Genomic DNA, 14944 nt, shown 5'->3' on the forward strand with positions numbered 1-14944 from the left:
TGGGGAAGCTCACAAGCAGGGCATTAGGGCAACAGCCTTTTGCTGCTGTTTGTGTCCAGCATTAAACATTCAGAGGTGGACTGCCTCTGAACATGGAGGTTCCATTTAGCTGTCATAGTCAAAAACATCAGAAGAGCCCTGCTGGATCAGACCAAAGGTCTGCCTAGTTCAGCATCCTCCTTCCCACAGTGGCCAGCCAGCCAGATGCCTCTAGGGAAGCCCACAAGTAGGACATGAGTGCAACAGCACCCTTCTGCTCATGTATCCCAGAAACTGGCATTCAGAAGTAGATTGCCTCTATACATGGAAGTTAGAATCATAGAATAGTAGGGCTGGAAGGGGCCCACAAGGCCATCGAGTCCAACCCCCCGCTCAGTGCAGGAATCCAAGTCAGAGCATCCCTGACAGGTGGCTGTCCAGCCTTGTCTTCAATGCCTCCAGTGTGGGAGAGCCCACCACCTCCCTAGGGAATGGGTTCCACTGTCGTATTGCTCTAACAGTCAGGAAGCTTTTCCCAATGTTCAGCCAGAATCTGGCATCCTGTCACTTGAGCCCAGTACTGCACTCTGGGATGATCGAGAAGAGATCCTGGCCTTCCTCTCTGGGACAACCTTTCAAGTACTTGAAGAGCGCTATCATATCTCCCCTCAGTCTTCTCAAGGCTCAACATGCCCAGTTCTTTCAGTCTCATCTCATAGGGCTTTGTTTCCAGTCCCCCGATCATCTTTGTTGCCCTCCTCTGAACCCTCTCCAGTTTGTCTGCATCCTTCTTAAAGTGTGGTGCCCAGAACTGGACACAGTACTCCAGATGACGCCTAACCAGTGCTGAGTAGAGGGGAACTAGTACTTCCCGGGATTTGGAAGCGATGCTTCTATGAATGCAGCCCAAAAGAGCATTGGCCTTTTTTGCAGCCACATCACATGGTTGGTTCATATTCAGCTTGTGATCGACAATAATTCCAAGATCCTTCTCGCTTGTAGTGTTGCTGAGCCATGTATCCCCCATCTTGTAACTGTGCATTTGGATTCTTTTTCCTAGGAGCAGAACTTGGCATTTATCCCTATTAAATGTCATTCTGTTGTTTTCTGCCCAGCACTCAAGTCTATCCAGATCACTTTGAATTTTGTTTCTGTCTTCCAAAGTATTAGCTATCCCGCCCAATTTTGTGTTATCTGCAGATGTGATCAGCATTCCCTGCACCTCCTCCTCCAAGTCATTAATCAAAATGTTGAAGAGCACAGGGCCCAGGACTGAGCCCTATGGTACCCCACTCGTTACCTCTCCCCAGTTGGAGAAGGTCCCATTGATAAGCACTCTTTGAGTCCGATTCTGTAGCCAACTGTGGATCCACCGGATCGTTGTTTCATCTAGCCCACTTTGAACTAGTTTGCTCATCAGGATGTCATGGGGCACCTTGTCGAAAGCTTTGCTGAAGTTGAGGTATATGATGTCTACAGCATTCCCACGGTCCACAAGGGAGGTGACTTGATCAAAAAATGAGATCAGATTCATCTGGCAGGACTTGTTTTTGACAAATCCATGTCGGCTTCAAGTAATCACGGCATTGTTTTCAAGGTGCTTCCAGATGGTTTGCTTTATCATCTGCTCCAGAATTTTCCCAGGGATTGATGTCAGACTGACTGGTCTGTAGTTCCCAGGTTCCTCCTTTTTACCCTTTTGAAGATAGGGACAACATTAGCCCTCCTCCAGTCATCGGGCACTTCCCCTGTCCTCCATGGTTTCTCAAAGAGAATAGTCTGCGGTTCTGAAAGTTCTTCTGCCAGTTCCCTTATTACTCTAGAATGCAGTTCATCTGGCCCTGGAGATTTGAACTCATTCAAAGTATGAAAAAAAAATTGAAAAATTAGATGTTCCTTGACCATATGCCTATCGATCCCAAGCTGCAATCCTGCCCCTTCAGCCTGTATTTCACCTTTGCCAGGGGGTTATAGACCCTCTTTTGGGAGAAGACTGAGCCAAAGTAGGAATTGAGCCCCTCTGCCTTTTCCTTGTCATCTGTTATCATTTTGCCATCCTTATTTAATAGCTGAACCACCATTTCTTTCCTCTGCCTTTTACTATGCACGTAAAGCCTTTTTGTTGCTTTTAGCATCCCTCGCCAACCTCAGCTCATTCTCAGCTTTAGCCTTCCTGACACCATCCCTGCAATTCTGTGCTACCTGCCTGGACTCTTCCTTTGTTGCTTGGCCTTCTTTCCACTTCCTATATGTGTCCTTTTTTGTTTTCAGGTCATCTCTTAGCTTTTTGTGAAGCCACATTGGCTTCTTCTGTAGTCTTCCACCTTTTCTTCTTGTTGGAATTGCTTGTAATTGTGCCTTGAGAATTTCCTTTTTTAAAGGTTCTGCTTAGACATCATGACTAATAGCCATATAGACATGCCTCCTATGCCTTCTCCTCCTCCTCCTCCTCCTCCTCCATGAATCTGTCAATCCCCTTTCAAAGCTAAAAGGTCTCTTGTGTTTGTTTGTGTTATCAGTAACATCACTAAGGAAGGGAAGAATGTGAAAAAGTGCTGCAAAGGGTTCTGCATCGACATCCTGAAGAAACTCTCCAAGGCCATCAAGTTCACCTATGACCTCTACCTGGTGACCAACGGGAAGCACGGGAAAAAGATCAATAATGAGTGGAATGGAATGATTGGTGAAGTAAGTTCTGTTAGGTAAAAGCACTCTTAAGCCAGCACTTGGCCACACTCATTTTGAATTCATCTGGGCCTTTGCAGGCTTCCGCAGACTAGCTAATGTTTTCTGGCTTCGTCTCCCCCCACTCTCTTTCCCCACCCCACCCCCTCTCTCTTTGCAACCAGGTGGTCAAAAAGCAAGCAGTCATGGCTGTGGGATCCCTCACAATCAATGGGGAGCGCTCAGAGGTGGTTGATTTTTCAGTGCCGTTTGTGGAAACAGGGATTAGTGTCATGGTATCTCGGAGCAACGGCACCGTTTCTCCATCTGCTTTTTTAGGTAAGCCCCCCCCCCCCCCCGCATTCTCATTTTTCTATAGACTGGTTTGGCTTTGTTATCTTTTTTTGCATATACTTTTGACAGGTTTCACTATTTTTTAAAAAAGCTGCAGTGTACCTAGCTGTTCCCTGACACATTTCTGGCAGTTTTTAAATTGCACATTTAAAAGTTTGGACAGCAAATGTGTCTGCTTAATATAGTGCTGAAAACTAGGGCCAACATTTGGTAGGGCTGTGTGCCTCCTTCCTCTGTGACACGCAAAGCTCTCTCAGAGCGGTTCTCCGGGTGCCGTTCAGTCACGAGCAATAGCAGCAGAAAGCTGCATTGTGAAATCCTCCTGAGGAAGGGTGCGTGTCAGGAGACTAAAGGGTAGAACTGCAGTCCTCTGCATAGTGCAACGCTTTCTTCAGATGCCGCAGGAAAAGCATCACTTTGCACTGTGTATTGAGTCTGTCTGTCTGTCTGTCTGTCTGTCTATCTACCCACCCCACCTTTCTCTCTCTCTTAAAGGATGATCAAGGTAGGTTACAGCCATCATAACACCATCATCATTAAAAAATGATTAACAATAAAAAACCAAAAGGCCCAGAATATACAGCAGCAGTGACAATCAATCAAGAAAAGTGAACACCATCTCCCAGAACGCCTCCTGATTATTTTCAGCTGGAGTCCCAAGGTGACATGGTGCCCTCGGCCCATGGCGCCCTCAGCCCATGGCGCCCTTGGTCCTTGGCCCTTCCAGTGCACAGCAGAGGGGTCTGATGAGGAAAGGCACCAGCTACTTCCCCGTGGTAGAGCAGTCGGTGCCTCATTTGGGGTCCTGCTGGCCAGAGGACACAGCCCTGCCACTATCCTTTGGCTCAGAGGATGAACTTTAAAGACAAAAACAACAGTCTTGTGGCTAGGGATGGATGGATTTTGCAAAATCCATTCCATCTGCATTTCATGGATTACCAGGTGCCTTTCATCCTGTCGTCCACTCATTGACGGAATCAGAGTCTTTCCAGTTTCCCAAATTTGTGCAAATTCGCATTTGTGAAAATGTGCACGTGCGAAAATGTGCAAACCTCCCCCCCCAATACTCAAATCCCCCCAAATGCACATTTGCATGCTTTAGCCTATGGCAGAAATGTACATTTTCAGCCAGTGTTTTTTAATTGTATGTGTTTTTCTTTGACTAAATTTGTGTAACATTCCGGAAGGTAAAAACCTGGTCTGCAAATCCACAGCATCCGTGCAACTTGGGAAAAGTGGGTCTGCTGTGGAATCTGTCCATCAGATTCATAGAAATCCAAACTCATTTGATGCCATTGCAGATTTCTCTGACATCCCTAATTGTGGCACTTTAACGACTCCCACCCCACCCCACCCCCAGGAGTGTCATGGCACTTTATAGCACCAGCTTTCCACTTCATTAGATACATGAAATGTTATCCTCAGTTGGCAGGCAAGCATGTGGTAAGAAGAAAAAAATAAACATGTTTACCTTTCCCGAAGTTTGAACACTCCTCTATGCTTTCTTCAAGCAAGCCAAAGGGGCTGAGCCCTATAGTGTCAGCTGTTAAACAAAACAGAATTAGAAGAGTCTGAGTGGAACAACACCCCATATATATACAGTATATATATTTCTATATTCTTTTTATTGTCTTTGTTATGATTATTGTAAATATTGTAGGCTAATAAAGATATTGTAGGCAAACAACCATAGGAGGGACTTGGCCAGCACCACAGAAAAGATCTCTCTAGTAGCCACCTGCTACAACTTGCTGCCTCTGAAGGAGCGGCTACCTAGAGAAGGGTGTCTGGTGAAGATCTTGGTAACCAGGTTGATGTGGCAAAGATGGTCCTTCAGTTACTGAAGTCACGAGCCATTGAATGGGCTAGTACCCCACTCTTCTTCTAGAAATCTCAGAGGGGCTTCCATGGGGCACCCATGCAGGCACTGATCTGTTCCAGCCCCTTAACCTCAACAGTGTACAGCTCTGGATGCTCACAGACTATTTGATGTATTAAGAATTGCGACAAATATGCTTAATATGCAATGCTTTTAAAATAATGATTTTGCCATTTAACCTTGAACATAGCCAAGCATTTGCCTTTGAACCTTGCTAATCCTGCCTGCCCCCAACCAAAATCTGAAACAGAACCCTGATCTGGATGTGTCCTAATTACGTAGCAAAAAATCCCAGGAGGGAAACACCATTCAAGGCGAGATTGCACCATCTCTCTCTCTCTCTCTCTCTCTCTCTCTCCCCCCCTCCCCCGTTCCATGGCTTGAATCCATTTAACCCGGCCCGACATCTCTCCATACATTCAGCTGCAGCATGGATGCTGCTGACCCATATGGTGACCCCAAGCAAAAGTGGCAAGGAGAGCCATTTATATTTTGCCACCCTCGGAGGGGTGTGGGTGTTGTGGCTTCTGTTCCAGGCACAGCGCTGCGTGGTTCTCTAGCCTTTCCTTCCACGCTGATTGCACAGGGTGTAGCAGCAAGGGTCTCGCCATCCTGCATTGCAGCTCTGAGAAAAACGTGGCCACATTGTCAGATTACCTGCTGCTAGTTTCGTGGTCCAGCAAGAACATCCCCAGCAAACATCCGGCGGCTCGTGTCACCAAGGCTGGTTTCTCTAACCCGTGCTCTCCTCTTTCCACAGAGCCCTTCAGCGCCTCTGTCTGGGTGATGATGTTTGTGATGCTGCTCATTGTGTCGGCCATTGCAGTCTTTGTGTTTGAGTACTTCAGCCCCGTGGGCTATAATCGGAACTTAGCACAAGGGAAAGGTATGGCTTCATGTTCCGCTCGCAGCACGAATGAGGCTCTGTTCAGCTTGCTCCATGTTCTCTCCCCACTCCCTCTGTCCTTTTTCTTCCTGGGAAACAATGAGAGAGCATACAATGGAGATGGTACAAGTGGTGCATTTAAGTGCGGTGCTCAATTAACATGCTGCCTTTTGCATGAATGGGAGTATTGTGATCACACTCGTCAAGTGAGACAGGCGCATTCTTCCACGCAAATGCAGAGATGGGTCCCAGAGTTCAGCTTATGCAGTTCACTGAGCTCTTTGGATGCCTCCACAGTTCAGAAGAAGAACTTTTCACAGTGTGTCTCCTCACACGGTGCCACAAGATGTGCTCATGTCCACCACCTTAGATGAATTTAAAGGCAACCAGACACATTCATGGAGGATCAGGCTGTCAGTGGCTTCTGGCTGTGATAACTGAATGGAACCTCCATGTGTAGAGGCTGTGTACTTCTGACTACTAGCTCAGGGATAATGGGAGAGGGGTGTTTCCCTCATGACCTGCCATGGGCATTCCATGGGGACATCTGGTTGGCCACTGTGGGAAACAGGGTGCTGAACTAAATAGGCCTCTGGACTTGTTCAGCAGGGGTCTTCTTGGGTTCTTAAGTCCCCTCTCAAGGTTTCTTTTTAAACTGAGCGTGCTTCTCGGCATGTACTCCAGCCAGTGGCTCAGCCTGGGGCATTGTCATGGAGATGCTGCAATGTGCCACCTGGGGGAGTAGTCAGTAATGCCCAGCGCAAGCATTGGACAGTGAAGTCATCAGTCTACAATGTTGATCAGTGGTTGGATGTCTGTACTATGCAACACCCCTTCCTCCCCTGTTAGATCTACTGAATTGAAACATAAGGGCCCAGTTGGCCTTATTCCATCCATGTAAGAACATGATTGGTGCCTCCAATTTCCTATACTAGGGGGAGGAGATGACTGCAACAACCTTCTATTCCTCTGCTTTTTGTTGTAATTGCTGATATATTGCCTTTATCTCATGAGCTCAGAGAATGTCCATAATAATTTATCACTGCTCCGCTTTTGGCTTCTTACTGGTCCTCAGAGCTCTTTCTCTTTTCCCTTTTGCATAAGCCAGATGCCAGTGTGCAACTGCATTTATCTCTTGCGTGGTATCTTTGTCAGTCCACCCGAATCAAAGCAGTGCAGCACTTCTCAGAAGCCGTGGGCTTAGAGATGAGGTTGGAAATTAAGATGATAGGAAACGGAGGTTTGGGCTAGAACGAGGGTATAAAGCATTCTTCCGTGCCATGATGCCTGATTGGTCCAGGATCTAATGCAATAATGTTTACTATCCACTGATGCTAATTTATGGAATGGTCCAGGCCCCACCTTCATTCATGAGATTAGAACATCAGAACAGAAGAAGAGCCCTGATGCTGGGTCAGGCCAAGGGTCCATCTAGTCAAGCATTCTGTTCACACAGTGGCCAACCAGCTGTCAACCAGGAACCCACAAGCAGGGCATGAGCGCAACAGCACCCCCCCACCCATGTCCCCCAGCAACTAGTGTTCATAGGCTCACTGCCTCTGGAACTAGAGGTTGTACATAGCCATCAAGACTAGTAGCCATTGATTTTATTTATTTATTTATTTATTTCTATACTGCCCAATAGCCGAAGCTCTCTGGGCGGTTCACAAAAATTAAATCCAAGCAACACACAATAAAACAATTTAAAATATACAGAACATTAAAACCACAATATAACAATACAACCACAATAAAACCTAGCAGCAGTGCAGGAGTTTAAAATACAGATTTAAAACAGCAAAGATAAAAATTTAGAAAGCTAAAATGCTAAAATGCCTGGGAAAATAAAAAGGCATTGATAGCCTTCTCCTCCAGGAATTTGTCCAACCCCCTTTCAAAGCCATCCAAATGGGTGGCCATCACTATGGTAGCGAGTTCCATCATTTAACTACGGCTGTGTGAAGAAGTACTTCCTTTGATCTGTCCCCAGTCTCCCATCAATCAGCTTCATTGGATGACCCCCGTGGGTTCTAGTATTATGAGAGAGGGAGAAAAATGTCTCCCTGTCCACTTCCTCCAAAGGATGCATACTTTTGTGCACCTCTATCATATCTCCCCTTACCTTTCCAAGCTGAACAATCCCAGTTGTTATAACCTTCTCTCATAGGGGAGATGCTCCAGCCCCTTGATCATTTTACTTGCCCTTTTCTGCACTTTCTCCAGCTCTGCAATATCCTTTTTTAGGTGTGGTGACCAGAACTGTACACAGTATTCTAAGTGTAGTCGCACCATAGATTTGTATAGGTGCTGTGTAGCTTGCCAGGAAGATGCTCGAGATGCTTAAGACAATGGGTGATCACCAGGCCTTTGCTATGACATGTCCCTTGGTGCAGGATCTGCTCCTCCTACATGCTCCTTTGGTCAGATCCATCAAGGCTCTCCTTCAGTTTGTACATTCCTATGATTATTTCCTCTCTCATCACCCCTAAAAAGGCATCTAAAGCAGATGCGTCAAACCTCTTCCAGCCTGAGGGCCAAATTTAATTTTGGAGAAACTTTTGGGAGCCACATGTGGGTGGGGCCAAAGGGAAGTGGGATGAGGCCAAAGGCCTAAGGGGTATGGTCAAAATGCTGGTCTATTTGAGCGTAAAGCTCCTTCTGCCAGTGGCTAATCCCTAGGAGAAGCATTTCAACCTTTTTGAATGCAGGCGGGGGGAAGGGGAGAGTCAGTACAAAAGCTGGCAAACCACCAAATGATCACTGGTCAAGCAAAAGGGGGGTGGAGTCAGGAGAAGGGTGTGTAGCCATTTGAAGTCATTATGTGATGTGTGAATGAATGGTATCTTATTTATTTATTTATTTATTTATTTATTTATTTATAACATTTGTATCTTGCCCTATATCATTAAGATCTCAGGGCAGCGTACAGATAAAATCAATTTAAACAGCATAAAACAATAAATGATTTACATAGCTAAAGCATATTAAGCAAGCTAATGCCAATTAAAAAATCTAAAACAATAAAACAGTTAACAAGCGGTGTGCAACTGTAGGGAATTCAATTAGCTCTCATAGGCTTTGGTAAAAAGCCATGTTTTAACTTGGCCCTGAAATGAAACCAGTGTCTGCGCCAATCAGGCCTCGAAGGGGAGGGCATTCCACAACCAGGTGCCACAGCAGGCAAGGCCCTCTCCCACGTCCCACCATAGTATATGTCTTGCACCGGTGGGACGCAGAGGAGGACTCCTCCAACAGATCTCAATCCTCGGGCAGGTATATGTAGGGGTGGGGGGAATTTGTTATTATTTGTCACTATTTTTTACTGTTATGAATTAGCATTAGTAGCACTATTAATGCTGATGTAATGCTGTAGGTCATAGAATCATAGAACAGTAGGGTTCGAAGGGGTCTATAAGACCATCGAGTCCAACCCCTTTATTGCTCTTCAGGCTGTATCTCCTAATTTGTTTGTTTACAACATTTGTACCCTCCCTTTCCTCAGTGTCCAAAACAGCTAACATTTTTTAAAGAAATCAAATAAGGATATAAAGATCTTGGTGACAGTCGCATATCATTACAGTGAATGCGTAACGGAGGTAAAAGCTGATGTTCTTTGTGACGGCAGATCCTCATGGGCCATCTTTCACCATCGGAAAAGCTGTGTGGCTGCTTTGGGGTTTGGTGTTCAACAACTCTGTGCCAGTTCAGAATCCGAAGGGGACGACCAGCAAAATCATGGTGTCTGTCTGGGCTTTCTTTGCCGTCATCTTCCTGGCAAGCTACACAGCCAATCTGGCGGCATTCATGATCCAGGAGGAATTTGTCGACCAGGTGACAGGCCTGAGTGACAAGAAGGTGAGCGGGGGCACTTTGATCTCTATGTTCTCCCTTCCTTGTGCCTACAGCAGACTGGTTTTAAGTCTGGGAGAAGGGGAGGGACTGGAGCTCATTGGCAGAGCACCTGCTTTGCATACAGAAGGGTCCCGCTTCAATCCCTACCACCTCCAGTTAAAAGGATATTAGGGTATCTGTGCTTGGAAAGAAATGCCTCTCTGCCTGAGAGTCCAAAGACTTGCTTCTGCTCAAAGTCAAGCTTGAGCTAGACAGATCCATGGCCTGATTCTGTCTCAAGAAGCTTATATTGATGAGTCCGTAACGCAGTTGCGCAGTAGGTGCTTTGCATGTACAAGGTTCTGGGTTCGTCCCCTGGCATCTCTAACTGGGCTGGGAAAAGCTGCCCTTTGCCATAGTCCAGCCTATTGTGCTGCCTGGAGACGATGGTTATTGTAGTCCAACACATCTACAGGACACCAGACCCTGGAGAGATATAGACCCCTGAGTGCCACTGTTAATCAAAAGGGGACAGTCAATCAAGAGGGGGTTAGATCAGGGGTGGGTAATGTGTGGTCCCCCTGCCCCCCTACCCCCTGAATTTGGAAGAAAAGAAGGTGTTCCCCCTGGGAGCGTGATTCGTTTTGAAAGCTAGACATGCACTTCCCAAATGTCTTGTTTTCTTCTAAAATTGTGTGTGGGGTGGTGGTGGTTACTGCTCCAGATTCATTGGGGGCAATTACAGGGTGTGTGTGCACCAGCTCTGCTGGTGGGTTCTGGGAGAGCCATGTGGGCCCAACCTCTGGACACTGTGCAGGCCTAGGTTAGACGGACAAAGAGTTTGACCTGGTATCTGGCAGCTTCATTTATTCATCCAAGGCCATGATGAGACCCAAAAAATAAAATAAAAGAAAAAGTCTTCCCTGAAGCTAGGATGCTGAAGACAGCTTCCTTGGAGTTGACAATTAGCTGATCAGTTTGCCCCCCCTTCATCTTCCTCCCACCCAGTTTCAACAGCCATATGCTTATTCGCCTCCTTTTCGGTTTGGGACGGTCCCAAATGGGAGCACAGAGAGAAATATCAGGAACAACTATAAGGAGATGCACGCCTACATGGTCAAATACAACCAGAAGGGAGTGGAGGATGCCTTGGTCAGCCTGAAGACTGGGTAGGTGGGATGTTCTTCCTCTTCAGCACCATCAATATTCCACTTTTCCATCCATGCCAAACATCCACAGAAGCTAACAAAAAAGAGGAATCCTATTGTGTCTCTGTGCTCGGAGGAGCAACTGCTCACACAATGAGGCATTTGTGCTTCTAAAACCCTGCAAACAAGTGGAAACGCTCACTTCCAGAATGAGGCACGTCAGTGGAGTTCACACTTCACAGAAGGAAACTCCTTTGACCCATCCCGATCCCCAAACAAGCATTTCTGCTGGTTTCTGGGGTTATTTCTAGAAGCACTAAAGCTCCCTTGCACGAGCAGTCACTCCCACAGGCACAGCAGAGCCAGCAGAGGTGAAGTGGCCCCTTGGATACGGCCCACTATACATACGTATACAATAGACAAATGTTTGTGTTATTCAGCGCTATGGGGCTGCTTGAAATGTGCCCTAATTCAGGATATGGGGCGGCAGTGTTGGGAAATGTACCGTCAGGGACTGGCTCAAGCATTCATCCCACTGTGTGTGCACACTCCTAGCTCCCACAATTCTTCCACTTCCTTTTGGAGGGAATTGGGTATTCTCATGTGCAAATGTACTCATGTGCCCAGCCTATGACCCGTGATATTTTAAGTGTGGTGGTAGCTGCACATTTCCTTTGCTAAGTATGGACAAATGTGTCAAGCTCAATTTCGCTTGGATTCTCAGTTTTTGACTTTTAAGTCTGCTCTGTCTTGTTTCTGCATCAAGATTGCAATTTCTTTTCATCTGCATGAACATTTGTACATATTTTTGTATGCATTAAAATTCATGTTTTAACATATGAATTTTTAAGAGCAATTTTCTAATGAATGAAGTGATTTGGGAGTAGAATCCAACGTAAGTCCTACTTAGAGTAGACCCACTGAAATGGATGGGGCTTAATTTAAGATTAAGTGAAGCCCCATTCATTCAAATTTGTCTGCTCAAAGTAGCACTTATGTTGGATTTTACCCTTTGTCTCCCTTTTATGAAATAAATGCACTTTTGTGAGCATTTCTGAATATGCATGCATTTTTGGTGCACATTTGATTTTTACAAACTGCATCACAAACTGCAGAAATGCACAGATTTTAATGGCAAATAGCATTGCAGTTCTTGTTAGATTCAGGAAGTCTGAATTTAGTAAGTTCTCATTGAAATGCGAACCAAACGAATTTGGTCACCCATCCCTATCTTTTTCACATCCAGTATTTCCATGGTGAGGAATATGCAAACTGGCCAATCACTTTAGCAGTTGTGTGAAAGGTACTAGCAGAAAACCTGGGTGCCTAACCTGACCTCTAGGGATGTTGGAGAAGTCTGCAACTGGAGTTAAATGAGTTCAAATTTCTATGCGTCCTACCTGTGGATTCCACAGGAGACTGACTTAGTTCGACTCATATGGTTTTCACTTGGTAGGGGGGGAATTGTCCTAATTCACTTTAGCACTAATGCACATTGGTAGTAATTTGCATTAGTACTAATGCACATTAGTGCTAATTCACATTAACTAATGCACATTAGAGCATTTGTGCAAGGGCGCAACTGTGCATTAGAGCTAATGTGAATTAGCATGAGTAGAATGAAATTCTGGTAAAAAATAAGCTGATTCCATCAATGAGCAGATGATGGAATGAAAGACACCTGATGATCCACAAAACACAGACAGAATGGATTTAACAAAGTCCGTATATCCCTACTGACCCTTGAAGCCAGGTGGAATCTAACTGTAGAACAACGTGAGTCAGGACTAGGCTGGAAAGATATTCCTGTGGGAGCCTGTGTGAGGCTGCAGGGAAATGAAAACCACCCCCTGGAACCACCCCTTGGTTCCAGCGCAAGCAACTGCTTCTCCTCTGCACACGAGCGCTGTCCTCGCGACAGCATGGGCTCTTAGTTGCTGCTGGCGCTTCTCCCTCCGCTGCTGCTTTCCCTTTCTGAAGTGATTTCTCAGCGTGGACATCCCAAGGTGTCTTCGTCACTTCCCTTGATGGACACCTTCAGCAGCTGATGGTGCAAATCGCCTGTCATGTACAGTATTTCTGTGATCAATATCCGACAACTGTTACATACTCTGAAAGGTTTGGGTTTTGGTCCCAGGGAGACAAGGAGCGACTGAGAGGCCAGCGGAAAGCAACACTTGACCGGGCACAGATGTCGAGTGTGCTTTGGAACGTCTGCTGATTTTTTTTAAAGCCATTTCTGCAAAGGGAAATCCAGTGGCCTGCTGCCGGAATAGATGACACAAACTGGGAAACATAAGGAGAGAACTGCCAGAAAAGGTCCTTGAGGCCAGCGTCCTCTCTCCCAGAATGTCCAGCTGGATTTTAAAATTCGTTAAAACATTTATTATATGCTGCCCTTCACCCTATTTGCATTTTAGGACAGTGTACAACTTAAAATGGCAGCACCATAAAAGAGAGTTTAAAAAACAGCTACTAAATGTCAGAACCCTTTATAGAGAATGAAAAGCAACAGCAAATTTAAATGCTGGGGAAAATGGTTCTTTAATGGAAATGTTCCTTTGAAAAGACTGTAATTTACCAGGAGGTCTTCTTGGGGAGGGAGCATTCCACAGTCAGGGCCAGCTGGATGCTTCTAGGGCAGGGTTGGGGAACTTGTAGTTGTCCAGTTGTTTTGGCCTATAACTCCCATCAGCCCCAGCCATAACAGCCAGTGATGAGGGGCCATAGGAGTTGTAGGCCACAACTGCTCTAACCCTGCTCTAGGACAGCCTCCCCCAACCTGGTGCCCTCCAGCATGAGCCATGCTGTCTGGGAATGATGGGAGTTGCACTCCAACACATCTGGATGGCACCAAGTTTGGAAAGGCTACCACCCCTAGGAAGCTCTTCAGTGAGCCATGAAAGCAAGAAGAAAGCCAGTGTGGTGTCGTGGTTAGAATGTGGGACTGGGACTTGGGAGATCTGGGTTCTAGTCCCCACTCAGCCATGAAGCTCTCTGGGTGACTTTGAGGCAGTCATAAGAACTTAAGCAAAGCCCGGCTGGATCAGACCAAGGGTCCATCTGGTCCAGCATTCTGTTCACACAGTGGCCAACCAGCTGTCGACCAGGAGCCCACAAGCAGGACAGGAGCGCAACAGCACCCTCCTGCCCATGTTCCCCAGCAACTGGTGTACATTGGCTTGCTGCCTCTGGTACTGGAGGTAGCACATAGCCAGCAAGACTAGTAGCCATGGATAGCCTTCTCCTCCAGGAATTTGTCCAACCCACGTCACTGAAGAAGAAGACAAAGATGAAGGAGAAAGGGCTGCTACCACTCCAAAATCACCACCTTCCCATTTTTAAGACATGCTTCTGTTTTTGCTCCTTCTGCTGGATGCCCTCGCAAGACAGATAAATGTGGAAGTGGCATTTAATAGATTAAATGATTCCTGCAGGTGATGTGGGAGGGAGGAGGCCTCCAAAAGGATGAGGACTCGGCTCCGATCTATTCCCAGTCAAATGTGCTGCCTGGAGAAAGTTGAACAATGCAGCGTGGAGATTATTACAAGTGTCACTCTGAGCTTCACCTTGACGGATGGTTCTTATCCATGTCATAATGAGCCATGGAAAGAGGTGTGTGCGTGTTGGGGGTGGGGTGGTGGGGAGAAGATGCCTCTCTCTCCCCAGCTGGTTCTCTTGTGGCTGCCCAAATGAAAGGAGTAATTGATCTGGTTTTGTCATTTTGAACATGTGGGAAATTGTCCCAGCTTGACTATGTGATTTCAAAGCAGACAATCTGGATTTCCACGATAGCATTTGTTCCTCTGGCCATGTCTTATTCCCATTGAGGGAGGCTGCTCTTCTGCAGGCCAGAAAGTCAAACAGCTGCTGTTGCTGCTGCTGCTGCCGCTGTGAGGTGGGATTTTCTGCCCTCCCCAGTTCCTCCCAGTGTAGGCGCAGTATTCATGTTTGTCAGGGCTGATCTGCAGCCAGCCACTGAGTGGGAGTCAGGAACCAGGAGACAAGCCGGTGACCTGAGCTGGGGAGTCAGAGTGTAGGGCACCAAAGCCAGGAGGTCAAGCCAGAAGACAAGCTAGAATCAGGCCAGAGAGCTGGAAACCGGGAAAGCTTATCATTGCCCAGGCAAAGTCCCAGGCTGAACAGGAAGCTTTTGTAGCACTTCCTGTTGAGGAGAGCCAGTGGTCACTTGCAATGGGTGGA

General features: G+C 46.5%; 1 protein-coding gene across 1 annotated transcript in view; it reads left to right on the top strand.

Moving 5' to 3' along the window:
- Positions 1 to 14944, top strand: part of GRIN2A (glutamate ionotropic receptor NMDA type subunit 2A) — a 186568-nt gene that overhangs the window by 140029 nt on the left and 31595 nt on the right. The window contains exons 5-9 of the mRNA XM_084819183.1: positions 2499 to 2667; positions 2829 to 2982; positions 5637 to 5762; positions 9388 to 9617; positions 10602 to 10762. Coding sequence (XP_084675309.1) covers positions 2499 to 2667; positions 2829 to 2982; positions 5637 to 5762; positions 9388 to 9617; positions 10602 to 10762 — 840 coding nt within the window. The remainder of the gene's footprint in view (positions 1 to 2498; positions 2668 to 2828; positions 2983 to 5636; positions 5763 to 9387; positions 9618 to 10601; positions 10763 to 14944) is intronic.

Source organism: Heloderma suspectum, chromosome 12 (genome assembly GCF_057233095.1).
Source record: "Heloderma suspectum isolate Gila_16-S chromosome 12, 16-S_ref, whole genome shotgun sequence".
Taxonomy (NCBI): Eukaryota; Metazoa; Chordata; class Lepidosauria; order Squamata; family Helodermatidae; genus Heloderma; species Heloderma suspectum.